This window comes from Salmo salar, chromosome 09, assembly GCF_965601325.2.
Source record: "Salmo salar chromosome 09, fSalSal1, whole genome shotgun sequence".
Lineage (NCBI taxonomy): Eukaryota > Metazoa > Chordata > Actinopteri > Salmoniformes > Salmonidae > Salmo > Salmo salar.
The window spans coordinates 38046900-38072687 of record NC_138299.1 but is presented as its reverse complement, the minus strand read 5'-3'; the positions used below and the strand labels follow the sequence as shown (position 1 = coordinate 38072687).

The following is a 25788-nucleotide window of genomic DNA, read 5'->3' as shown; positions in this document are numbered from 1 at the left end:
TTAACAGCCAGCCCACACAGGTGTTTATGTTCTCTCCCACAGTGGATTACATCAACACACACAAATATCTTGATATCAACAGATGTCATTTGAAATATATCACATGCAGTCCATCCCATCACAATATATTAGCAGTAGCCGTAGAAATATAATTAATAGAACAGATAGCCACAAATTGCCGAGCAGCTTTGCACCTTCTAGTCATTCTATTTCTAGGACAGACAGTCTGTCAGCCACCAAGCTGAACAGCATCCTGTTCACTCGCTTGCACACACAGACACCCTGAAGTAGCATCCTGTTAGTGTTTATCTCTTGAGAGGGAGAGGGGGGATGAGGACAACTCCAGCCCCCTCCAGCCAGCTGGCTGTCTTCTCCTGGATCTGTCCCCGCTTCGCCTGCCTCATCTGGCCCAGTTCCCCCAGCAGGAAGCCCTCTCTCTGCTGCAGCTCGACAATCAGTGAGGAGGCCTGGACTTGGACCATCACCGTGCCCGTCCCAGACACCTTGCCTGGCAGCACTGCCCCGTCACAGGCTTGTGGGAGCACAGACCCTGACCTCCAAGACTGGTGGTGGTTGGGAAGTGGCTGTGGCCCCTGGAGACTTGGCCTGTAACTACAGCAACCAGATGTAGGAGTTGAAGTACAGGACTCAGCCAAGCCATGCAGCCTGAGAGCCACTCTCCTCTCAATCTCCTCCAACTCCTCAACGTCTTGAAGAACACTCTGCGCTTTTCTGCTCTGTCGGGACAGAAGAAGAAAGGAGACATTGACAAACAGTTCAGTGCAATGAATTGCAGGATAACTGCCTCTTTCAGCATATCATCTGAGACAATTACTTCTTACTAAAATGTTTTTATCTCTAAAAGAAAATGACTGATAGGCCCTGGCAGCATTTCATTTACACTGATGACTCTCATGGGGGAGGAGTGTGTGTGTGCTTGTGCATACGGCACAAGTGTATTCATGCGCGATAATGGGTGAGAATTTGGCAGACATTTTGATATTGCACCAGACACTTCCGAACATTAGTGTAGAGAGAGAGAACGAGAGAGAAAAAGAGAAAGAGATTGAGAGAACGAGAGAGAATAATTAATGTAGCCTACATTATTAGGTGACCTAGATGTGCTGATTGTGGGGTTGATAATAATTCCCAGCTGTATCAGTGTAATGATATGAATAAAAGTGGAAGCTATGCAAGTCTTGAGTCTGGAGAGAAGCAATAAGCAAATAGGCTATATAGCATAATGAAATGTAATGCTGCACACAAAAGCACATATTTAGGCATTCATATTCCAAATGAAAGAGCTCAATTCACAAGCCACTTCAATTGAGAAAATGATTCCTGAAAATGATTTCCCAAAGAAAACCAGAGAGAGGGAAAAAAGAGAGAAAAATCAGAAAGAGAGAGAGGGGAACAGGAGCACATCAGACCCACTCCCACTGCATAATGCAAGTCCTCCAGAACATTCAAGTTCCCTCTTTTTGCTCTGACAAATTCTCTTTCTCAAAATGTCCTAAAACGTTTCCTCTCCTCCTTCAGTCCAATGACCTGAAATAACTGACGAGGTGAAAGCCAATCTAATGATGAGCTTCCACCATATTGTTTTCACCTGTCCGGTCTTTTCCAACCATTGAAGACAGTAGAGGACGAGAGGACGGAATTTCATACAATTTATAAAGAGCCAAACAGCCAAATGTTGATTCCCTGCCAGTTGGTACTCACCTGCCGTGTGAGGGTGTGCATTACCTGTCTTGTGTATGTGTCCTTCAGCCCTGTCTGCAGCCTCAGCAGCATGTTGTCCAGTTGTTCCAGACCCTCCTTGTCCTTGTAACCGTAGGGAAAGCACCTATTGACAACTTGGTGTACAGGTGACATGTTCTCTACAGTGTCCTCCTCTCTCAGGTCTGAGAGCTGGCTGTCCACAACACTATCCTACAGAGAGAGGGAGGGGGGCGAGAGGGAGGAATGAGAGAAAGAAAGAGAGGGTTGAGAAAGAGAGAGAAACAGAGAACCACTGTTCATAATGCATGATCCTGGGAAATTAATTTCAAACCTCAAGAGTTGTGTTATTAAATTAAAGTTGCAATATGTAACTTTTGGGGTGACCCAACCAAATTCACATAGAAATGTGAGTAATAGATCTGTCATTCTCATCGAAAGCAAGTGTAAAAAGCGGTAAATCTGTTCTATGTGCATTATTTCTATGATTTCCGTTCTTAAGTTTAGTTTTAGCATCTTTCACTTTCGGTATTGTACACCAGCTTCAAACAGCTGAAAATACAATATTTTTTGTTAGGGAAAATATATTTCACAGCGGTTTAGGTGGTACAATGATTCTCTACATCTTACTTGCTTGTTTTGTTACATAAACTGAAATTAGGCAAACTATTAGAATTTTAGCAACCAGGAAATGGCGTGTAATAATAACAAAACCCTTGATATTCTCTGAGCTCCTCCCTTCTATCTCTCCTTTCGCCCTCTGCTCCTGAATGGGGCAGCGGTCTAAGGCACTGCATCTCAGTGCTAGAGGCATCACTACAGACCCTGGTTCGATTCCAGGCTGTATCACAACCGGCCGTGATTGGGAGTCCCATAGGGCGGCGCACAATTGGCCCAGCGTTGTACGGGTTAGGGTTTGGCCGGTGTAGGCCGTCATTGTAAATAAGATTTTGTTCTTAACTGGCTTGCCTAGATAAATAAGGGTAAAAAAAGCTTTTGTCAAGATCGGACTTCCTGTGTAATTGCAGCTTTCGTCCAATATTGATCCATGTGGGTCTAGTTCTAATCAACAGCCCAACAGCAGCCTCCCTCCTAGGAGAGAGGTCAGGCAGAGTCCAGGCACAGACATACTCTAGGCATTGTCGCAAATTGCACCCTATGTGGCCCAGGTCAAAAGTAGTATGCTATATAGGGTTTAATTTGGGAAGTAGTCATTGACTGTGGATAAACTCCATACAGGCTTATGGCAGACTCTCTACACTAACCCTCCAACAGATAAGGATACATCATAGACCAGGTCCTGGAGCCTTCATAGATTCAACACATACACTGAACAAAATATAAAACGCAACACGTAAAGTGTTGGTCCCATATTTCATGAGCTGAAATAAAAGATTTTCCATATACATCCCTGTTAGCGAGCATTTCGACTTTGCCAAGATAATCCATCCACCTGACAGGCATATCAAGAAGCTGATTGAACAGCATGACCATTACACAGGTGCACCTTGTGCTTGGGAAAATAAAAGGCCACTCTAAAATGTGCAGTTTGGTCACCTTACACAACGCCACAGATGTCTTAAGAGTTGAGAATGTTGTTTTAGAGAATTTGGTAGTATATCCAACCGCAGACCACGTGTAACCACACCTGCCAAGGACCTCCACATCCGGCTTCTTCACCTGCGGGATCATCTGAGACCAGCCACCCGGGCAGTTGATGAAACTGGATTTTCACAACCGAAGAATTTCTGCACCAACTGTCAGAAACAATCTCAGGGAAGCTCATCTGCGTGTTCGTCCTTACCAGGGTCTTGACCTGACTGCAGTTCGGCGTTTTAACCGAGTTCAGTGGACAAATGGTCACATTCAATGGCCACTGGCACGAGGGATGTGTGTGCTCTTCACAGAGGAGTCCCGGTTTCAACTTTACCGGGCAGATGGCATTGTGTGGGCGAGCGGTTTGCTGATGTCAACGTTGTGAACAGAGTGCCCCATGGTGGCGGTGGGGATATGGTATGGGCAGGCGTAAGCTATGGACAACTAACACTAATGCACGGCCCTATGTCACAAGGATCTGTAGACAACTTCTGGAAGCTGATAATGTCCCAGTTCTTCCACGGCCTGCATACTCCCCAGACATGTCACCCATGAGCATGTTTGGGATGCTCTGGATTGACGTGTACGACAGTGTGTTCCAGTTCCCGCCAACATCCAGCAACGTCATACAATCATTGAAGAGGAGTGGGACAACGTTCCACAATCCACAATCAATAGCCTGATCAACTATGCAAACGAGATGTGTCGCCCTGCATGAGGCAAATGGTGGTCACACCAGATACTGACTGGTTTTCTGATCCACACCATACTTTTTTTTTTTTTTTTAAAGGTATCTGTGATAAACAGATGCATATCTGTATTCCCAGTAGTGCTGTCCCTGACCAAAAAAGATCTTAGTCGACCAGGATTCATCTGTTCTTTCGACCAATCAATTGGTTGAAATGTTAAAATTGGTTTGATTCTGTATATAGACACATCCTATGATTGAATCAAATCAACTATATGCACTGAGCTTGTCTGATGCTTTAACCACACTGTTTGATTAAATAATTTAAAAGAGACAAATGACAAGAGGGAGTCAGACCACAAATCATTTTGATTGTGCTGCCTGGCTCAGAATTTCTGCACTGTGTTAAAAATAAAAACACAGCGAGTGACTGTGTGCCTAGCACCCGTTGCCTCTGTCCTCCCTGCTGCAACATCCACCACAGAACATCAGTGTGTGTAGGGCTGTCCCTGTTGCTGAAGCTGCAACATAATTCAAGCCATTTCTGACTGAAAAGTTGTTACCGAAATCCCCAATTTGTTTAGGAAAAACATTCCCTATTCCCTGAACCCTTGCTCTCTTTACGTAAAACATGTAAGCATCGCATGCATGTGACCAATAGGGCCTGAGCTATGGCCTATCATAATCACATAACCAATAATAACCAATGAATTGGTTATAACTAACTCCGAACATAGTAATGTCGACAGCAAAATGGATGTGGAGGATGTGAAAAAGACACTGGAAACGGGTTAATGTTTACTGGTTGCTCAGGAGGGAAAGGGGAAGTCAGATGTGTGGAAGACATTTGACTTAGTTGTGGAAGCTACTGGAGATCCAGAAAAAGGAGGGTATAGGAGCAAGCACTGCGTGAGTATTATGTGTGCCAAACAGTTGCTGTTAGATTACAATATCATTTTTACTGACCATTTGGAACAGTGTGAACACTAAATAAGTGTAACAGAGTCTGTTCTAACACCACAAAAAAATATATAAAGTCTTTATCACAGCAGACTAAAAACAGTTGCATGCATTCTTGAATTGCAGTTAATTTCTTGTTTAGGCTAATTATTCAAAAGTTCCCTTTGTTATTTAATTTAAAACTAAAATGCTTGATTGCATTTCAAAGCATGAATGCTGTGTGATGGCATGAACGAATGAATGATTGATTGATAGATACAGTAGCCTGTATATTGAATTATAGGCCTAAATCAGTTATGGTATTAAGACTAAACAGGATGCGCTCTTAGGTCTACAGCTCAGTGGTGGTTATACAAGGATACTATACTAAGACTACTAATGATAACGACATTACTTATAATAATAAGAAGAAGATCAAGGAAAAAAGAAGGTTATTATAATAAATATATTTTTTTCTACAATTTGGAACAGTGTAAACACTAAATAATACCAGAGAGGCTGGTCTCACGAAAGAAAACGTGTAAAGCCGTTATTACAGCAAAGCAAAGATTAAAAACAGACAATCTGTGAAATTGTTGCATGAGGCTTGGTGCTCACGGAATCAGTAGGCTATTAAACACACACTCAAACAGGCAACAGAAGCAGCTTCTGTCTTATTTCAGTACATACATACGGATGATTTATAAAGCCAGGCACATTTAACACTTAGGCTGTTGATTACAGACCTAATTAAGTTGGGGTTTCCTCTCTCATCTTACACAATAAGGTAAGGGCTGTTTTCTCATCTCTTAACTCTGCAGCCTCCTCTGCATTGTTCTCAACAATATGCTGGTTAACTTTGCTATTATGCACATAGCAACATGGTCTAGGAAAAGGCAGAAATAAAACAGCTTACTGAAGTGTTTCAGAACCGTGGACAACGACCACTATCCAGCGAGGGAGAATGCGCATTTGTTATAAAATAATTTGTTACATATTTGTTCTTACATAATATAACCACATACAATTTCAGTAGCACGTCTTATACTGACGGACTGTGCCACCCCCACGGCTTCCACAATGAATCAGTCCACTCAGACAGGCGCCAATCAGACAGGTGTCTTGTACACCATGATTATTATTTTTTTTGCTACTGCTCAACTAAAGAAATCTCAGTCGACCAACAGCCTACCGGCCAAACAATCGACCAGTCAACTAAATGGGGTCAGTCGTAATTCCCAGTCATGTGAAATCCATAGACTAGGGCCTAATGAATTTATTTCAATTGACTAATTTCCTTATATGAACAGTAATTCAGTAAAATATTTCAAATTGTTGCGTTTACATTTTTTGTTCAGTGTATTATAAACCAGGTACTACGGGTCCTGTATGCTGATAGGCTGAAACAGCATTCCAGCCATTTGTATGTCAGATAAAATATACCACTGCTATGACGCAAAAATAATTCTTTATTGTTATATTTATGTTGGTAACCAGTTTATAATTCCTCCTATAGGTCTCCAGTAGAGCCTGAAATTAGGAAATTCTAAACGGATCATTAATTCACATTTGATCTACATCAAATCTTGAAAGTTATTCCCAGATATGTCCCAAAGAAATGTTGCCCAATTTTTAAGCGATAAGGCAGTGAACAGCAAGACTAGCGAGTTAATAATTGGGACGTATTACATTTCTCACAAAAGGCAACAAAGTTTTATTTTTTTATTTTAAATTAAATGGCTTTGAGGTGGATTAAAGTACTAGTTTAAATTATTTTCACATTACTGTAATCGACCGGACTTCAATAATCAAAACCCTGGGAGTCCAACTGTGGGTTTCAAACATACTGATAGAAACACCATGAAAGGAAGCCGTTTCTGTTTTACTTTAGGGAAAACACTCAAAGGACTTCTGATACGTTTATTTCTAATGAAACTGCAGTTCATTTAGAACTTCTACAATCCTCAAATCCACATCTCTGTGATCTGCATGCAGAGAGGGAATCAGAGCAGAGTGACTATTGCCCAAAACATCTCCTCTCCATGGAGGCTCTCTGTATAACTTCATGTCAATCTGAATCACAGTCAGACAGACAGAGATGAGAGCTCAGAACGGTAGTGAATCATTCTGTCAGACACTGCAGAGGTAGTTAATGAGAGTGAGAAAGAGGATATGAAGTTCTGTAAATGTATGTAGTTCTGTCCTTGAGCTGTTCTTGTCTATTGATGTTCTGTATTATGTCATTCTGTATTGTTTCATGTTTTGTGTGGACCCCAGGAAGAGTAGCTACTGCTTTTGCAACAGCTAATGGGATCCTAATAAAATTCCAAAAGATACAGGTAGTACTACCGGGAAAGAGCAGATTAGAAGGAGGCTATTAGTTCCTTAATAATTGTGTTTCACTAGCTCTTACTGTCTCCATATTGGTTTTCTTTAAAAAAAAAACGAAATGACATGCAAAACCTAGTCAATTACACTGTAGAGTCGACAGAACATATCAAAGGACTGGTTAAAAGCAGTGCTAAGGCACTGAGGAGAGAGAGGAAGCACTTCCCCCTACCATCCAGCACCAGAAGAGTGGCTCCTGTCTCTTCCACTCCAGGTAGGCCTCCAACAGCTGACTGAGAGTCTGTAGACGCTCCACCTCCTGCAACACACAGACACAGACACATTCCTTTAACCCAGCCTGCCTCAACCACTGTCAAACACTCACTGTGCAACACACACAGACAGGAGACATTTAGCTCATAATTAATGCTATCAAAAATCTTAATTGGTTTAACCTGCCTGTCTTGTCTTCCTCAAAACATATGCATGTTTATTTGATTTCATCTGCTAGTGAGCTGAGCTCTATGGCCTACTTTAGTTTCTGCCAGGCATGTTTCCCTCTGTGTTACTCCATCTCCCCAGGTGCTGCAGGTAGTTACTGACTCTCCATTGTGTATTTTTGTTGTGTCGCTAATAATATATGACATTTAGCAGATGCTTTTATCCATAGCGACTTATAGTCATGCGTGTATACATTTTAAGTACAGGTGGTCCCGGGAATCAAACCCACTACCCTAGTGTTGCATGTGCTATTCTCTACCAACTAGTGTTACACGGTATACCAAAAACCTCTGTACTTTTTCACTACAAAAAAATGGTTCGGTACTAGAATTTTTGTTACTTTTGTCAAATGTGTTTCATGTGATTGAGAGGATCAAGTCTGTCTATCAGTGCAGCCCCTTTATAGCGTGAAGACCAAAGTACCTGCTCCACTTACTCATTCATTGCTAGAGCTGTCTGGGCTGCATTAGCGCCCCACTCATGATGCACAGAAGTTAACATGCTTGAATAATGCAACACGGCATGTAGAAATAGTAAATTACTGTTCGCAAAACAATGTCCATACAGGCTAGAACACTTACAATGCAAGACGATACCAGTAGTTTCCAGATTTAATTGTAGGGAATCTTTCCTTGCAAGCTTAGGCTACAGCTGAATTCACTACACGAGTACTTTGTTGTGGTCATATGTTGATTACATAATATATGCTGATTTCAAAGCTGATTGTCACCAAAAACTTTTTAATTCACTTGGTCTCCCTCCACCAAAAACTCATTCACTTCATCTCCCTCGCCTTCTGTCTGGTTTCCACTACATTCCATAGCTAAAGTCAGATTCCATAGCCACTTTCTGCCTTGCAAATGACCTCAATCATTTCTTAAAGAGACTACACACACTTTCATAAAACAAGAGATTGCTTCTTCTATGCAAATGTTGTTGATCAGTACAATAAAATAAAATGTTTTCGTAGCAGTTGGAAGTGAAATAAGTCCTAAATGGATGGGATTGTTTGTCATCTGTAGCGCCATGAAATCAGCTAAAACAAGCTCAATAACCCAATGCATGACACACTATTGAATACTATGCATTAACCTGTATTGTGAATAGACCTAGGCGACATCTTGATCTACCCATTTATTTGTTCGTTTTTTTACCCCTTTTTCGTGGTATCCAATTGGTAGTTACAGTCTTGTCCCATCGATGCAACTCCCATACGGACTCGGGAGAGGCAAAGGTCGAGAGCCATGCGTCCTCCGAAACACGACCCTGCCAAGCCGCACTGCTACTTGACACACTGCTTGCTTAACCCGGAAGCCAGCCGCACCAATATATCGGAGGAAACACCGTACAACTGGCGACCAGTCAGACCGCAGGCGAAGGGCCCGCCGCAACGAGTTGCAAGAGCGCGATGGGACAAGGAAATCCTGTCCGGCCAAACGCTCCCCTAACCCGGACGACGCTGGGCCAATTGTGCGCCCCCTCATGGGTCCCCTGGTCACAGCCGGCTGTGACACAGCCTGGGATCGAACGCGGGGCTGTAGTGATGCCTCAAGTAGTGCCTTAGACCGCTGCGCCACTCGGGAGATTTACCCAGTTTAACAATACACTAGAGATTTATCATTCAAATAAATGATTACCATTATGTTGTTTTGGAGTTAGTCAAATTTAATGTATGATTATACAATCATTCTATAATTGATTCAATTAATGCATACATGGCTGTCTCAAAAATAAATGCAATGATAATTGAACTCAAAAGATGCCCAACGACTGAAGAGCGGCAGGTAGCCTAGTAGTTAGAGCATTGGGCCAGTAACCGAAAGGTTGCTAGATCGAATCCCCGAGCTGACAAGGTAAAAATCTGTCGTTTTGCCCCTGAACAAGGCAGTTAACCCACTGTTCCTAGGCCGTCATTGTAAATAAGAATTTGTTCTTAAATAAAAAGAGAGCAGTAGCCGAGTCTGTCTGGATCAATTGCCATTCTGTGACTTTGGCTAATCCACCTTTTTTTTGTTTGGTATCGAGTATCGTGATACTAGACCTGGTATCGAAATCAAAAATCTGGTATCGTAACACTACTACCAACTGAGCTACAGAGGATACCAGAGCTCCCTCACTGCCTCCCTGGCTGGCATTGGTACAAAGCACTGTGTCGGTCAAAGGCTAAGTAAAGGTACAGGACGATCCTCCCTGTGGAGCTTTCCAGCTATTAGAGAACAAAGCAGTAGAGAGCTCTCTCTCTCTCCCTCCGTCTGGCTCTGTCTCTGCATATCACCCACATCTCTCCCAGGAGGGCTGCACCAGGGCCTTCACTACTTATAGTGTCAAAACACACTCCGGGAGGCACAGGCTCTTTGTTCGTGTCTATATTTTTCTTTCCCTCCCTTTCAGAAAACAAGCACTCAAAAATACATCTTTCTCCTTGTCTCTCACTTTCTCTCCTCGTGCGCTTCCTAGTACTGACTCCCACTGCAACAAACTGTGCACTAAGAAACACCTGTTACATGGTGAGGATGTACCCCTTAAACCCTACTGCTTTAAAGATCTCTCACTTTAAGGAAAAGGCTTCTGTTCCTCAACCAACAGATTTCTAAAGTGTGGAGAGATGCAGTGGAGGAAGGATATACTTTTACCCACCAGCAATGTTTGCCAGAAGTCTTTACAAAGAGGAAATAGGTATACTGTGCCTCTCCTTCCTCATCTGTGATCTGTGGTTTGTCGTTTGCCTGTGTCTGGTGACGGAAGCAGTGTTGAACATGATGCATGATGGGGACAGGGGCAGGAGGACCCGTCACCTTTTTCAGGGCAGTTGAGCACATGCTGTGATGGTCATCAGAAGAGGGCTGGGAGGTGGACGTGGAGGGCATTGTGCTGGAGGAAAGGACCTAAGAAAATAGGAGTCAGAGGCTATGGTGGTTATCCATTTCACTAGAACACACAGATTGAGAGACATTGGAACAAACCAGTATGATGATAATGATGTTCACACTCCATTGGTTGCATTATTGTGAAGTGTCTTTTGGGTTTTAAAAAGGTGTTTTAAAAATTAGATGTATTATTATGGTCCAGGTTGAATGACTTGCCTGGTGAAGGAGTCTAGCTCTTTCCTCTCGAATGGAGAGCAACCTCCGCCACTGGAACCTGAGTTTCCCATACTGCCATTGGAGTCTCCTGAGGAGTCGGTCTTCCTTCAGGCCTCCTTGGCCATCCACATCCCCAAGGGAGCCTCCCTCTCTGGGGCTACTCAGTGAGACCTGAGATAAATCAAATCAAATGTTATTGGTCACATGTGCCGAATACAACAGGTATTCGGCACGTGTAAGCATTTCACCTTACAGTGAAATGCTTACTTACAAGCCCTTAACCAACAACGCAGTTAAATAAGTGTTAAGAAAGTATTTACTAAAATAAACTGAAGTAAAAAAGAAATATAACAAATAATTAAAGAGCAACCAAAAAAAGAACAGTAGTGAGGCTATATATAGGGGGTACCGGTACAGAGTGGGCACCAGTTAGTTGAGATAATTATGTACATGTAGGTAGAGGTAAAATGCCAACGCAAATAGTCCGGGTAACCACCAGCTGTTCAGGAGTCTTATGGCTTGGGGGTAGAAGCTGTTAAGAAGCCTCTTGGACCTAGACTTGGCGCTCCGGTACCGCTTTCCGTGCGGTAGCAGAGAGAACAGTCTATGACTAGGGTGGCTGGAGTCTCTGACACTCCCTGGTATAGAGGTCCTGAATGGCAGGATGCTTGGCCCCAGTGATGTGCTGGGCCATTCACACGACCCTCTGTTGTGCCTTGCGGTTGGAGGCCGAGCAGTTGCCATACCAGGTGGTGATGCAACCAGTCAGGATGCTCTCGATGGTTCAGCTGTAGAACTTCTTTAGGATCTGAGGACCCATGCCAAATCTTTTCAGTCTCCTGAGGGGGAATAGGTGTTGTTGTGCCCTCTTCACGACTGTCTTGGTGTGTTTGGACCATAATAGTTTGTTAGTGATGTGGACACCAAGGAAGTTGAAACTCTTGACCCGCTTCACTACAGCCCTGTCGATGTTAATGGGGGTGTGCTGGTCCTCCTTTTCCTGTAGTCCACAATCTCCTTTGTCTTGATCACGTTGAGGAAGAGGTTGTTGTCCTGGCACCACACTGCCAGGTCTCTGACCTCCTCTCTATAGGCTATCTCATCGTTGTTGGTGATCAGGCCTACCACTGTTGTGTCGTCAGCAAACTTAATGATGGTGTTGGAGTCATGCTTGGCCATGCAGTCATGGGTGAACAGGGAGTACAGGAGGGGACTGAGCACAGACCCCTGAGGGGCCCCAGTGTTGAGGATCAGCATGGCAGATGCGTTGTTGCCTACCCTTACCACCTGATCTAGTTGCAGAGGTGTTCAGTCCCAGGGTCCTTAGATTAGTGATGAGCTTTGAGGGCAGGAGTGCCTTTACCTCACCCTCTGACAATCACGAACAAAGGCTTGAGTCTAGAGAGTAAAGGTTTGTCTGGAGGGCACTCCACAAGATAGATCCATCTCAACATCTCCAAAGTGGAGGGATCATAGGGTAATTACAAGGCATGTTTTTTCTCTTTAAATATTCATGGAATTTTTAATGATTTTCAGATTAGTGTGATTGGTGGGGTTTAAGTGTTTAAGACCAGAATGTAAGAGACAAATTATAATTTATTTATGAGAAAGGGGGAAATGGTTTTTGTTCTCTCATCTCCTTCCATTTACAGACAAGGATTTCTAGTTCTACTGAGTCAGAAGCTCATCATCAGCAGAGCAACACTGCCACCTGCTAGACAAATATGGGACTGCCACTTCAAATCAGTGTAAAAAAAAAGGATTTAACTTTTGTTAATACGAGTGGATTTTATTCAGAAACAAAACATATTTTGTTGTAAAACTTGAAAAAGAATGTCACCGTGGGTGGGAGTGAGAGGATATCCAGCTCCAGGGATCTTGCTCTCAGCAGGGCCTCCAGCAGGCTCCCTGAAGACAACACCCACCCAAACGCCACCAGCAGCTCTCGGCTCCCAACTTCACTCCTGGGACGGAGCCCGGCAGTATTCACAACAATCCAGCTGGCACCGTAACCACACTGCCAGAGTGCCTCTCTCACATGGCTGTCTGCAGAGACACAATCACAATGTTTCATTGAAGACAAAGAGTATGAAATGGACATAATAGCTACAACGGACACTATTCATAGAGCAAACGCACTCCTCCACAAATAATTACACTTACCCAAGTCTGAAAGTGTTGTGCAAGAACATTCCAGTAGCAGTGCTTTCAGAAGAACACTATGAAGGAGCTTCCAGAACTCCAGCACCTGAAATACAGATTCCAAGGTAAACAACCACCTGATGACTAAAGGAGATAAACAAATCTCCCTCCTGTCATATATCTCTGGTCCAAGCACATGCGTCTATCAGCGCACTGAGTGCAGCCCCTTGATAGCGTGAAGAGCAAAGTACCTGCTCCACTTAACAGAGGTGTGGACTCGAGTCACAAATATGATGACTTGCAACTCAACTTTGACTTTAACACCAATGACTCGAGACTTGACATGGACTTGAGCCTTTTGACTCGACCTGACTTGATACCCTCCCCAAGCCCAAATATTAAAAATGATGCTATTAAAAAAAGTGTGCAGCGCATCAACTCTTCATTTAACGGATTACAGTTTGAATCGGACTGCAGCCAATGAAATTGTGCCAGCTGAGAAAAAGTTGTGCGTGGCAGTGCAGAGGAACGTTGGCGGGTGAATTCAGATGGAGCCCTTGGAAAGATGATACCCAAAATTATTATTTTCGGATATAAAGACGACGCTGTATCAATAAAAAACAGATTGCAACTTGCCAAACATGCAGGAAGAAAATTACAGACGGAGGCGGAACAATTTCCAATTTTGTTTGACATTGGAAGCTGCACAAAGAATGGTAAGTCGTGGCTAATATAGCCGACAGCTATATATTTTATTACTTTACTGGTGTATCATGTAGGCTAACGTAATGTTAAGTCAATGAGCCTCCACACAGTCAGTCAGTGCGGGAACGTGATCATTGCACCCAAGATTGAGCTACAACTGGCTAGGCAGTTGGTAGCCTAAATCCTGCCTGATGTTACTGCTGTTCCTTAAACCATTGACATACGTTAGCCTACTGTAACCACACAGAGTGTGTGTGTGGTGTGTGTGTGTGTGTGTGTGTGTTAAGGTTGGACGATTGTGTACAAGCCTACGTCGCCCGATTGCGCCCCATAGCGTTCCTCGATAGTCGATCACTATTGGGGGGGAGGCGGTGTTTTTCTCATGGCTACCCATGTATTTCCATGGAAATATAACATTTATTTGGAAAGTAATAAATATATAGATATTTTTAAAAGCATTCATGATTTGCGTAAATGTAATATACTATTACTCTTGTTAAAAATATGAGATGGTATTACATTTGGTGAAGAGCACATTATGACTTGTTTAGAACTCAAAACTTAAAGTTTAGGACTTGAGACTTGACTTGATTCTTGACGGTCATGACTTGAGACTTGACTTGAGACTTGAGTGCTAAGACTTGAGACTTACTTGTGACTTGTAAAACAATGACTTGGTCCCACCTTTGCCACTTACTAATTCATTGCTAGAGCTGTCTGGGCTGCATTAGCACTCCACTCATGATGCACAGAAGTTAACATGCTTGAATAATGCAACACGGCATGTAGAAATTGTTAATTACTGTTTGCAAAACAATGTCCATACAGGCTAGAACACTTACAATGCAAGACGATACCAGTAGCTTCCAGCTTTAATTGTAGGAAAACTTCCCTGGCTAGCTTATGCTACAGCTGAATTCACTACCCTAGTACTTTATTATGATCACAACATGCTGATTTCAAAGCAGATTGACACCAAAATCGTAAAAAATTCACCTAGTCTCCCTCAAGCAAATTACTTAGATTCAAATGCAGCCCCTAAAACCAACGGAGAGCTCAAAAGTCATTTATTTTGTATTATTGTGAAATGACAGCCTGCACAGACAGAGAAAACAAAGATGTTTTACGTGCTCCTAACCGATTCTGTATTTATGTTCGTTTTTTGCGTTGTTTGTAACTTGTTTTTTTAACTTATTTTGTACATTATGTTGCTGCTACCATCTCTTATGACCGAAAATAACTTCGACATCAGAATAGCGATTATTCACCACGAACTGTCAGAAGCTTTTTTTTCCTTTAACGAGTCTGACGAGTCCGACATACTGCTTTCCCGGGAACAGGCCCAAATCCCTGTAATTTGCGTGAAGAGACGACGGAGAAAAAGAGGACGGAGGTCGGGCTGCGTTCTGATAATTCGTAGGCGACCGAATAAACCCCCCGCCTTCCGTTCTTCTAGCTAACTTGCAATCATTGGAAAATAAAATTGATTAACTACGAGGAAGATTAGAGTATCTCATGATAAACTATAGACCACACTATCTACCTAGAGAGTTAATCTGTATTTTTCATAGCTGTCTACATACCACCACAGACCGATGCTGGCACTAAGACCACACTCAATGAGCTGTATTCCGCAATAAGCAAACAGGAAAACGCTCATCCAGAGGTGGCGCTCCTAGTGGCCGGGGACTTTAATACAGGGAAACTTAAATATGTTTTACCAAATTTCTATCAGCATGTAAAATGTGCAACCAGAGGGAAAAAAACTCGAGACCACCTTTACTCCACACACAGAGACGCGTACAAAGCTCTCCCTCGCCCTCCATTTGGCAAATCTGACCATAATACTATGCTCCCGATTCCTGCTTACAAGCAAAAATTCAAGCAGGAAGCAACAGTGACTCAGTCAATAAAAAAGTGGTCAGATGAAGCAGAGGCTAAGCTACAGGACTGTTTTGCTAGCACAGACTGGAATATCTTTGGGGATTCTTCCGATGGCATTGAGGAGTACACCACATCAGTCATCGACTTCATCAATAAGTGCATTGATGATGTCGTCCCCACAGTGACTGTACGTACATACCCCAACCAGAAGCCATGGATTACAGGCAACATCCGCACTGAGCTAAAGGCTAGAGCTGCCGCTTTCAAGGAGCTGGACTCTAACCCGGAAGCTTATAAGAACTCCCGCTATAACCTCCGAAACCAACAAACAGGGAAAGTGTCAATACAGGACTAAGATTGAATCGTACTACACCGGCTCCGATGCATGTCGGATGAGGCCGGGCTTGCAAACCATGACAGACACCAAAGGGAAGCACAGCCAAGAGCTAAGCAGTGACACGAGCCTACCAGACGAGCTAAACTATGTCTATGCTCGATTCAAGGCAAATCACACTGAAACATGCATGAGAGCACCAGCTGTTCCAGACGGCTGTGTGATAACGCTCTCCGCAGCAGATGTGAGTAAGACCTTTAAAAACAGGTCAACATTCACAAGGTCAGGGCCAGACGGATTACCAGGATGTGTACTGCGAGCATGCGCTGACCAACTGGCAAGTGTCTTCACTGACATTTTCAACCTCTCCCTGTCCGAGTCTGTAATACCAACATGTTTTAAGCAGACCAGCATAGTCGCTGTGCCCAAGAACCCAAAGGTAATCTGCCTAAATGACTCTTGATCCGAAGCACTCACGTCTGTAGCCATGAAGTGCTTTGAAAGGCTGGTCATAGCTCACATCAACACCATTATCCCAGAAACCCTAGATCCACTCCAATTTGCATACCGCCCTAAATGATCCACAGATGATGCAATCTCTACTGCACTCCACACTGCCCTTTCCCACCTGGACAAAAGGAACACCTATGTGAGAACAGCATTCAACACCATAGATGCTCTCAAAACTCATCAATAAGCTAAGGACCCTGGGACTAAATACCTCCCTCTGCATCTGGATCCTTGACTTCCTGACGGGCTGCCCCCAGGTGGTAAGGGTAGGTAACAACACATAAGTTTGCCGATGATACAACAGTGGTAGGCCTGATCACCGACAACGACAAGACAGCCTATAGGGAGGAGGTCAGAGACCTGGCCGTGTGGTGCCAGGACAACAACCTCTCCCTCAATGTGATCAAGACAAAGGAGATGATTGTGGACTACAGGAAAAGGAGGACCGAGCACGCCCCCATTCTCATCGACAGGGCTGTAGAGGAGCAGGTTGAGAGCTTCAAGTTCCTTGGTGTCCACATCACCAACAAACTAACATGGTCCAAGCACACCAAGACAGTCGTGAAGAGGGCACGACAAAACCCATTTCTCCTCAGGAGACTGAAAAGATTTGGCATGGGTCCTCACATCCTCAAAAGGTTCTACAGCTGCAACATCCTGACTGGTTGCATCACTGCCTGGTATGGCAACTGTGTGTACGGTCCAGTACATCACTGGGGCCAAGCTTCCTGCCATCCAGGACCTCTATCCCAGGTGGTGTCAGAGGAAGGCCCTAAAAATTGCCAAAGACTCAAGCCACCCTAGTCATAGACTGTTCTCTCTGCTACAGCACAGCAAGCAGTACCAGAGTGCCAAGTCTAGGTCCAAGAGGCTTCTAAACAGCTTCTACCCCCAAGCCATAAGACTCCTGAACATCTAATGAAACGGCTACCAAGACTGGTTGCATTGTCCCCGCCCCCCCCCCTTTTAAGCCGCAGCTACTCTCTGTTATTAACTATGCATAGTCACTTTAATAACTCTACCTACATGTACACTACTGGTCAAAAGTTTTACAACACCTACTTATTCAAGTTTTTTTTAATATTGACTATTTTCTACATTATAGAATTTATTTATTTCACCTTTATTTAACCAGGTAGGCAAGTTGAGAACAAGTTCTCATTTACAATTGCGACCTGGCCAAGATAAAGCAAAGCAGTTCGACAACATACAAAAACACAGAGTTACACATGGAGTAAAACAACATACAATCAATGATGCAGTAGAAGATTTTTTTTTTTTTTTTTAAATAAGACTATATACAATGTGAGCAAATTATGTGAGATAAGGGAGGTAAAGGCAAAAAAATGCCATGGTGGCAAAGTAAATAAAGTATAGCAAGAAAAACACTGGAATGGTAGATTTGTAGTTTGAAGAAAGTTCAGAGATAAAATATAAATAATATGGTGCAAAGGAGCAAAATAAATAAAATAAATAAATACAGTAGGGGAAGAGGTAGTAGTTTGGGCTAAATTATAGATGGGCTATGTACAGGTGCAGTGATCTGTGAGCTGCTCTGACAGCTGGTGCTTAAAGCTAGTGAGGGAGATAAGTGTTTCCAGTTTCAGAGATTTTTGTAGTTCGTTCCAGTCATTGACAGCAGAGAACTGGAAGGAGAGACGACCAAAGGAGGAGTTGGCTTTAGGGGTGACCAGAGAGATATACCTGCTGGAGCGCGTGCTACAGGTGGGTGCTGCTATGGTGACCAGTGAGCGGAGATAAGGGGGGACTTTACCTAGCAGGGTCTTGTAGATGACCTGGAGCCAATGTGTTTGGCGACGATTATGAAGCGAAGGCCAGCCAACGAGAGCGTACAGGTCGCAGTGGTGGGTAGTATATGGGGCTTTGGTGACAAAACGGATGGCACTGTGATAGACTGCATCCAGCTTGTTGAGTAGGGTATTGGAAGCTATTTTGTAAATGACATCGCCGAAGTCGAGGATTGGTAGGATGGTCAGTTTTACGAGGGTATGTTTGGCAGCATGAGTGAAGGATGCTTTGTTGCGAAATAGGAAGCCAATTCGAGATTTCACTTTGGATTGGAGATGAGTTAGAACCGTCCAGAGAAGTGATGCTGGACAGGCGGGCAGGTGCAGGCAGCGATCGGTTGAAGAGCATGCATTTAGTTTTACTTGTGTTTAGGAGCAGTTGGAGACCACGGAAGGAGAGTTGAATGGCATTGAAGCTCGTCTGGAGGGTTGTTAACACAGTGTCCAAAGAAGGGCCAGAAGTGTACAGAATGGTGTCGTCTGCGTAGAGGTGGATCAGAGATTCACCAGCAGCAAGAGCGACATCATTTATGTATACAGAGAAAAGAGTTGGCCCAAGAATTGAACCCTGTGGTACCCCCATAGAGACTGCCAGAGGTCCAGACAGTAGGCCCTCCGATTTGACACACTGAACTCTGTCAGAGAAGTAGTTGGTGAACCAGGCGACGCAATCGTTTGAGAAACCAAGGCTACTGAGTCTGCCGATGAGGATGTGGTGATTAACAGAGTCAAAAGCTTTGGCCAGGTCAATGAATACGGCAGCACAGTATTGTTTCTTATCGATGGCGGTTACGATGTCGTTTAGGACCTTGAGCGTGGCTGAGGTGCACCCATGACCAGCTCTGAAACCAGATTGCATAGCGGAGAGGGTGCGGTGGGATTCGAAATGGTCGGTAATCTGTTTGTTGACTTGGCTTTCGAAGACCTTAGAAAGGCAGGGTAGGATGGATATAGGTCTGTAGCAATTTGGGTCAAGAGTGTCACCTCCTTTGAAGAGGGGGATGACAGCAGCTGCTTTCCAATCTATGGGAATCTCAGACGACACGAAAGAGAGGTTGAACAGGCTAGTAATAGGGGTTGCAATAATTTCGGCAGATAATTTTAGAAAGAAAGGGTGCAGATTGTCAAGCCCAGCTGATTTGTAGGGGTCCAGATTTTGCAGCTCTTTCAGAACATCAGCTGAATGGATTTGGGAGAAGGAGAAATGGGGGAGGCTTGGGCGAGTAGCTGTGGGGGGTGCAGTGCTGTTGAATGCAGTAGGGGTAGTTAGGTGGAAAGCATGGCCAGCCGTAGAAAAATGCTTATTGAAATTCTCAATTATAGTGGGCTTATCGGTGGTGACAGAGTTTCCTATCCTCAGTGCAGTGGGCAGTTGGGAGGAGGTGTTCTTATTCTCCATGGACTTTACAATGTCCCAGAACTTTTTAGAGTTGGAGTTGCACGAAGCGAATTTCTGTTTGAAAAAGCTAGCCTTGGCGTTTCTAACTGCCTGTGTGTATTGGTTTCTAACTTCCCTAAAAAGTTGCATATCGCGGGGGCAGTTCGATGCTAATGCAGAACGCCACAGGATATTTTTGTGTTGGTTAAGGGCAGTCAGGTCTGGGGAGAACCAAGGGCTATATCTGTTCCTGGTTCTAAATTTCTTGAAAGGGGCATGCTTATTTAAGATGGAGAGGAAGGCATTTTTAAAAAATAACCAGGCATCCTCTACTGACGGGATGAGGTCAATATCCTTCCAGGATACCAGGGCCAGGTCGATTAGAAAGGCTTGCTCGTTGAAATGTTTCAGGGAGCGTTTGACAATGATGAGTGGAGGTCGTTTGACCGCTGACCCATTACGGGTGCAGGCAATGAGGCAGTGATCGCTGAGATCTTGGTTGAAAACAGCAGAGGTGTATTTAGAGGGCACTTTGGTTAGGATGATATCTATGAGGGTGCCAGTGTTTGCAGCTTTGGGGTTGTACCTGGTGGGTTCATTAATAATTTGTGTGAGATTGAGGGCATCAAGCTTGGATTGTAGGATGGCTGGGGTGTTAAGCATGTCCCAGTTTAGGTCACCTAGTAGCACGAGCTCTGAAGATAGATGGGGGGCAATCAGTTCACATATGGTGTCCAGAGCACAACTAGGGGCCGAGGGGGGTCTATAGCAGGCGGCAACGGTGAGAGACTTGTTTTTGGAGAGGTGGATTTTTAAAAGTAGAAGTTCAAATTGTTTGGGTACAGACCTGGATAGCAGGACAGAACTCTGCAGGCTATCTCTGCAGTAGATTGCAACACCGCCCCCTTTGGTCGTTTTATCTTGTCTGAAAACGTTGTAGTTAGGGATGAAGATTTCAGAGTTTTTGGTGGACTTCCTAAGCCAAGATTCAGACACAGCTAGGACATCCGCTAAAGCAGTGAATAAAACAAACTTAGGGAGGAGGCTTCTAATGTTAACATGCATGAAACCAAGGTTATTACGGTTACAGAAGTCATCAAAAGAGAGCGCCTGGGGAGTAGGAGTGGAGCCAGGCACTGCAGGGCCTGGATTCACCTCTACATCCCCAGAGGAGCAGAGAAGAATAAGTATGAGGGTACGGCTAAAAGCTATAAGAATTGGTCGTCTGTGACGTCCAGAATAGAGAGAAAAAGGAGCAGGTTTCTGGGGGCGATAAAATAGCTTCAAGGTATAATGTACAGACAAAGGTATGGTGGGATGTGAGTACAGAGGAGGTAAACCTAGGCATTTAGTGATTATGAGAGAGATATTGTCTCTAGAAACATCATTGAAACCAGAAGATGTCAAAGCATGTGTGGGTGGAGGAACTGAGAGGTTGGATAAGGTATAATGAGCAGGGCTAGAGGCTCTACAGTGAAATAAGCCAATAAACACTAACCAGAACAGCAATGGAGAAGGCATATTGACATTAAGGAGAGGCATGCTTAGCCGAGTGATCAAAGGGTCCAGTGAGATTCAGACAGCTAGCCGGGCCATAGGTAGCAAGCTGGTGGAAGATGGGAGGGAGGTCTGTTTTTAGCCACCTCGTGCGTTTCCGTCTGTGGGTTAGTGGGGTTCCGTGTGGAAGGGGGGACCAGTCCAAGTTGGCAAAATAGTTAGTTATAGTGGCCCAAGAAAAGTGTCCGATAGACCTATTCAGATCGCAGCCGAAAAGACAGCTAACGATTAGCGGGCCGCAGATGGGCGATCAGGTTACGCCGCGACGGAGGGGCCAGTTGGATAACTCCCTCGGGCAGATAACGTCGGTTGTCCAGTCGTGAAGACCCGATGGGGCTCCGCATCGGCAGTAAAACGGGTCAGGATAGGTGAGTTGTAGCCCAGGAGACACTTCAGCTGGCTAGCTCAGGAATAGCCCAGGAGTGGCTGACGGAACTCTTCAGCTGGCTAGCTGGCTAGCTCCGTAATAATTTGTGTTAATTCCGTGACCGATGTTGCCAATAGTCACTCAGGTAGCAGCTAGTTAGCTGCAAGATCCAGGTGTAAATGTCCAGAGCCTGCGGTAGAAATCGGGGAAAGGAGAGAGAATAGGTCCGGTATGCTCTGGTCTGAGTCGCGCTGTACAAAAACTGGCGATAGCTTTTCGAGCTAATGGATAGCTGAGGACAGCTAACCGTGGCTAGCTGAACTTCAACGTTAGCCAGTGAAAATGGCTAACCTCTTGCTAGCTTCTGTTGTGGAATTCAGATGAGGTAAATAATACTTTATTTTTTAAATTGGTGAGGCGGGTTGCAGGAGAGTGCTTTGAGGTTGAGTTTTTAGAATTAAAAAAAATATATATATATATATATATATATATATAAAAAGATAAGTGAAGAAAAAAATATGTAAATATATATACACGGGACACGACAAGAGGAGGGTAGAGGACGTCTGAACTGCTACGCCATCTTGGAAAAAAACATGAATAATAACATGAATAATAATAATTGAATAATTGTGAAGACATCAAAACTATGAAGAAACACATATGGAATCACATAGTAACCAAAAAAAGTGTTAAACAAATCAAAATATTTTACATTTGAGATTCTTCAAATAGCCACCCTTTGCCTTGATGACAGCTTTGCACACTCTTGGCATTCTCTCAACCAGCTTCATGAGGTAGTCATCTGGAATGCATTTCAATTAACAGTTATTTCCTTCTTAATGCATTTGAGCCAATCAGTTGCGTTGTGATAAGGTAAGGGGGTATACAGAAGATAGCCCTATTTGGTAAAAGACCAAGTCCATATTATGGCAAGAACAGCTCAAATAAGCAAAGAGAAACAACAGTCCATTACTTTAAGACATGAAGGTCAGTCAATACGGAAAAGGTTTCTTCAAGTGCAGTCGGAAAAACCATCAAGCGCTATGATGAAACTGGCTCTCATGAGGACCGCCACAGGAATGGAAGAGACAGAGTTACCTCTGCTGCAGAGGATAAGTTCATTAGAGTTACCAGCCTCAGAAATTGCAGCCCAAATAAACGCTTCACAGAGTTCAAGTAACACACATCTCAACATCAACTGCTCAGAGGAGACTACATGAATCAGGCCTTCATGGTCAAATTGCTGCAAAGAAACCACTACTAAAGGGCACCAATAATAAAGAAGAGACTTGCTTGGGCCAAGAAACACAAGCAATGGACATTAGACCGGTGGAAATGTGTCCTTTGTTCCGGAGTCCAAATTGGAGATTTTTGGTTCTAACCGCCGTGTCTTGTGGGGGAACGGATGATCTTCGCATGTGTATTTCCCACCATAAAGAGGAGGTTGTGTTTTGGTGTGGGGGTGCTTGCTGGTGTCACTGTCTGTGAGGCACACTTAACCAGCATGGCTACCACAGCATTAGGCAGCAATACGCCATCCCATCTGGTTTGGGCTTAGTGGGACTATCATTTGTTTCTCAACAGGACAATGACCCAACACACATCAAGGCTGTGTAAGGACTATTTTACCAAGAACGAGAATGATGGAGTGCTGCATCAGATGACCTGGCCTCCACAATCCCCCGATCTCAACCAAATTGAGATGGTTTGGGATCGGTCGGACCGCAGAGTGAAGGAAAAGCAGTCAACAAGTGCTCAGCATTTGGGAACTCCTTCAAGACTGTTGGAAAAACATTTCAGGTGAAGCTGGTTGAGAGAATTGTAAAAAAATATATACATGTGTCGGTACACTGAAAAGAGCAAAGCGGTCTTCAAGGAAAAGGGTGGCTACTTGACGAATTTTGATTTGTTTAACACTTTTTTGGTTACTACATGATTCCATGTGTTATTTCATAGTTTTGATGTCTTCACTACTATTATACAATGTAGAAAATAGTAAAAATAAAGAAAAACCTTTGAATGAGTAGGTGTTCTAAACCTTTTGACCGGTAGTGTACATATTACCTCAATTACCTCGACTAACCTGTGCCCCCGCACATTGACTCTGTACCGTACCCCCTGTATATAGTCTCTCTATTGTTATTTTACTGCTGCTCTTTAACTACTTGTTACTTTTATTTCTTATTCGTATCCGTATTTTTTAAACTGCATTGTTGGTTTGGGGCTTGTAAGTAAGCATTTCACTTTAAGGTCTACACCTGTTGTATTAGGCGCATGTGACTAATAAAATTTGATTTGACAAAAGTGGTCCAGCACTAGCAACATCTGTACGTCGGCGAGCTACAAAAGTATACTGAGTCCAGTCACTAAACAGCTCAAAAACTCACCACATCCTCTCCTTTGTTAAACTTGGCCCGTCTGAACGTTTCTGCACTAGGTACACACTCCAAACCTAGTGAATATAGAACTTTACAAAGTGATTCAATCACTTCTTTAGCTTTGACACTCTTTTCACGTTGCATTTTAAACTTTGTGGACAAATCGATTCTTCAACTTGCCCGGTGACGCTAGAAACTTCCGGGTAGTACTGCCGTCATAGGTTCACTTCCGTATTTGGGTAAATCTACACGTCTGATTGGGTAGTAAATGTAATGGAACTAAAAGTAACAATGTGTTCGTAAATTCACTCTGGTGTGCCAGAGTGCACTCGTAAATTCAGGGCGTTGTCAGATTGTCCGTTCATAAATTCAGAGCATTTCGCTCTTGGAGCGTTCAGAGCGCACACTGGACGCTCTGGCCGAGGAGTAGGTTTGATCCGAGCGTATTGACCTCACAACCGCAGTAAAGCACCCAAACTAACTGGCTAAAGTTGGCTAGCTATTCCCAGACACAAATGAGAGAACACATCACTCTGACCATTTTACTTGCCCAAGCAGAGCCATTGAAGAGGAGTGGGAAAACATTCCACACAGTGTTACCAACTCCTCAGTAAGGAAAGTATCTATTGGCTGTCCTAAAGGGCTGTCCTAGAAGTCGCTAAATTACGTCATCGCCTAATTTGCATAATTGGCCGTGTGCATGTAATTGTGATGGACTGTAGGAGAGAGGAATAACGTCTTGGGAGAGACAAAAAGTGAGTAAAAAATCCTAAATATGTTTAGAACTACAAATGAACGTTCTTCTGTTGATTCATGTTTTTTTTATGTCACAATTCCAACCCTCCTCCTTTATCCGGGCTTGGGACCACCAAAAGTGACCCAAAAGAGACACTCTGCCGGAGTTACTTATTTTTTTATTTTATTTTTTTGTTTTTTAGTTTAGTTTTGTTAATTTGGTTTAGTTTTTAACCTTATGGTCCACTTAGGAGCCTACAACAAGTCACAGTAAAACATGAACATTTTTAACCGTAACATTTTTTTCTTTTTTTTGTATACAATCTACATTAACAATCTAAATGGACCAAAAAGAGACAATAAAAAAAACTGTCAACAGCAATGTGAGAAAATTTTGGTAACTAGTCTGGCCCTAATTCAGGTTAATTGTTTTTTTTAAATGTAAGCCAGGGCGGGATCAGCCAACGGCGGCTTCCCGCATGCGCGATTCATTTGCAGTCTGGACGTGGAGGGGTGAACATCTCCTGCTCTGACTGCAGCTGGGAGGGACTGCTGTGCGAGGACTGGGCCGCCTGTATGTGCTGTGGGACCCACGGCAGCACCTGCTGCTCGTTGAGAAGAGTAAGAACGATACCTGCTTTCAGGTCAGTCTCCAAAAGTCTCCAATAACACCAGAAAAAGTCGCTAGATTTGTCCCTAGTCACTTTTTTGAAAATGTGTCGCTAGAGGGGTCTGAATACTCGCTAAATAGAGCGACAAAGTCGCTAAGTTGGCAACACTGATTCCACAGGCCACAATCAACAGGCTGATCAACTATGCAAAGGAGTTGATTCGCACTGACTGGTTTTCTGATTCACACCCCAACCTATTTTTAAGGTACAGTATCTGTGACCAACAGATGAATATCTGTGTTTGCAGTCATGTGAAATACATAGATTAGGGCCTAATACATTTATTTTGTTTAACTGACTTCCTTATATGAACTGTGACTCAGTAAAATTGTTGTGTTTATATTTATCAGTATATTTAGCTACTGTGCTGGACAGCTGGACCAAAACCACTTTTGTGGGTGGACTGCAGCTAGATTTCATAGATGTGATATGAACACTGCAATAACAAGAGTAGACCTACTT

The 25788-nt window shown here is 43.6% G+C and overlaps 1 protein-coding gene across 1 annotated transcript; it reads right to left on the bottom strand.

The window, feature by feature from the left end:
• Positions 1-24523, bottom strand: tedc1 (tubulin epsilon and delta complex 1). The gene is made up of 8 exons (XM_045723620.2): positions 23930-24523; positions 13018-13102; positions 12695-12900; positions 10855-11025; positions 10567-10656; positions 7503-7589; positions 1747-1932; positions 1-737 (listed from the first exon to the last, which is right to left on the bottom strand). Exons 1-8 carry the CDS (start codon positions 24062-24064, stop codon positions 306-308), a joined length of 1392 nt encoding a protein of 463 aa, XP_045579576.1. The 5' UTR covers positions 24065-24523; the 3' UTR covers positions 1-305.
• Between the last annotated feature and the right edge of the window lie 1265 nt (positions 24524-25788).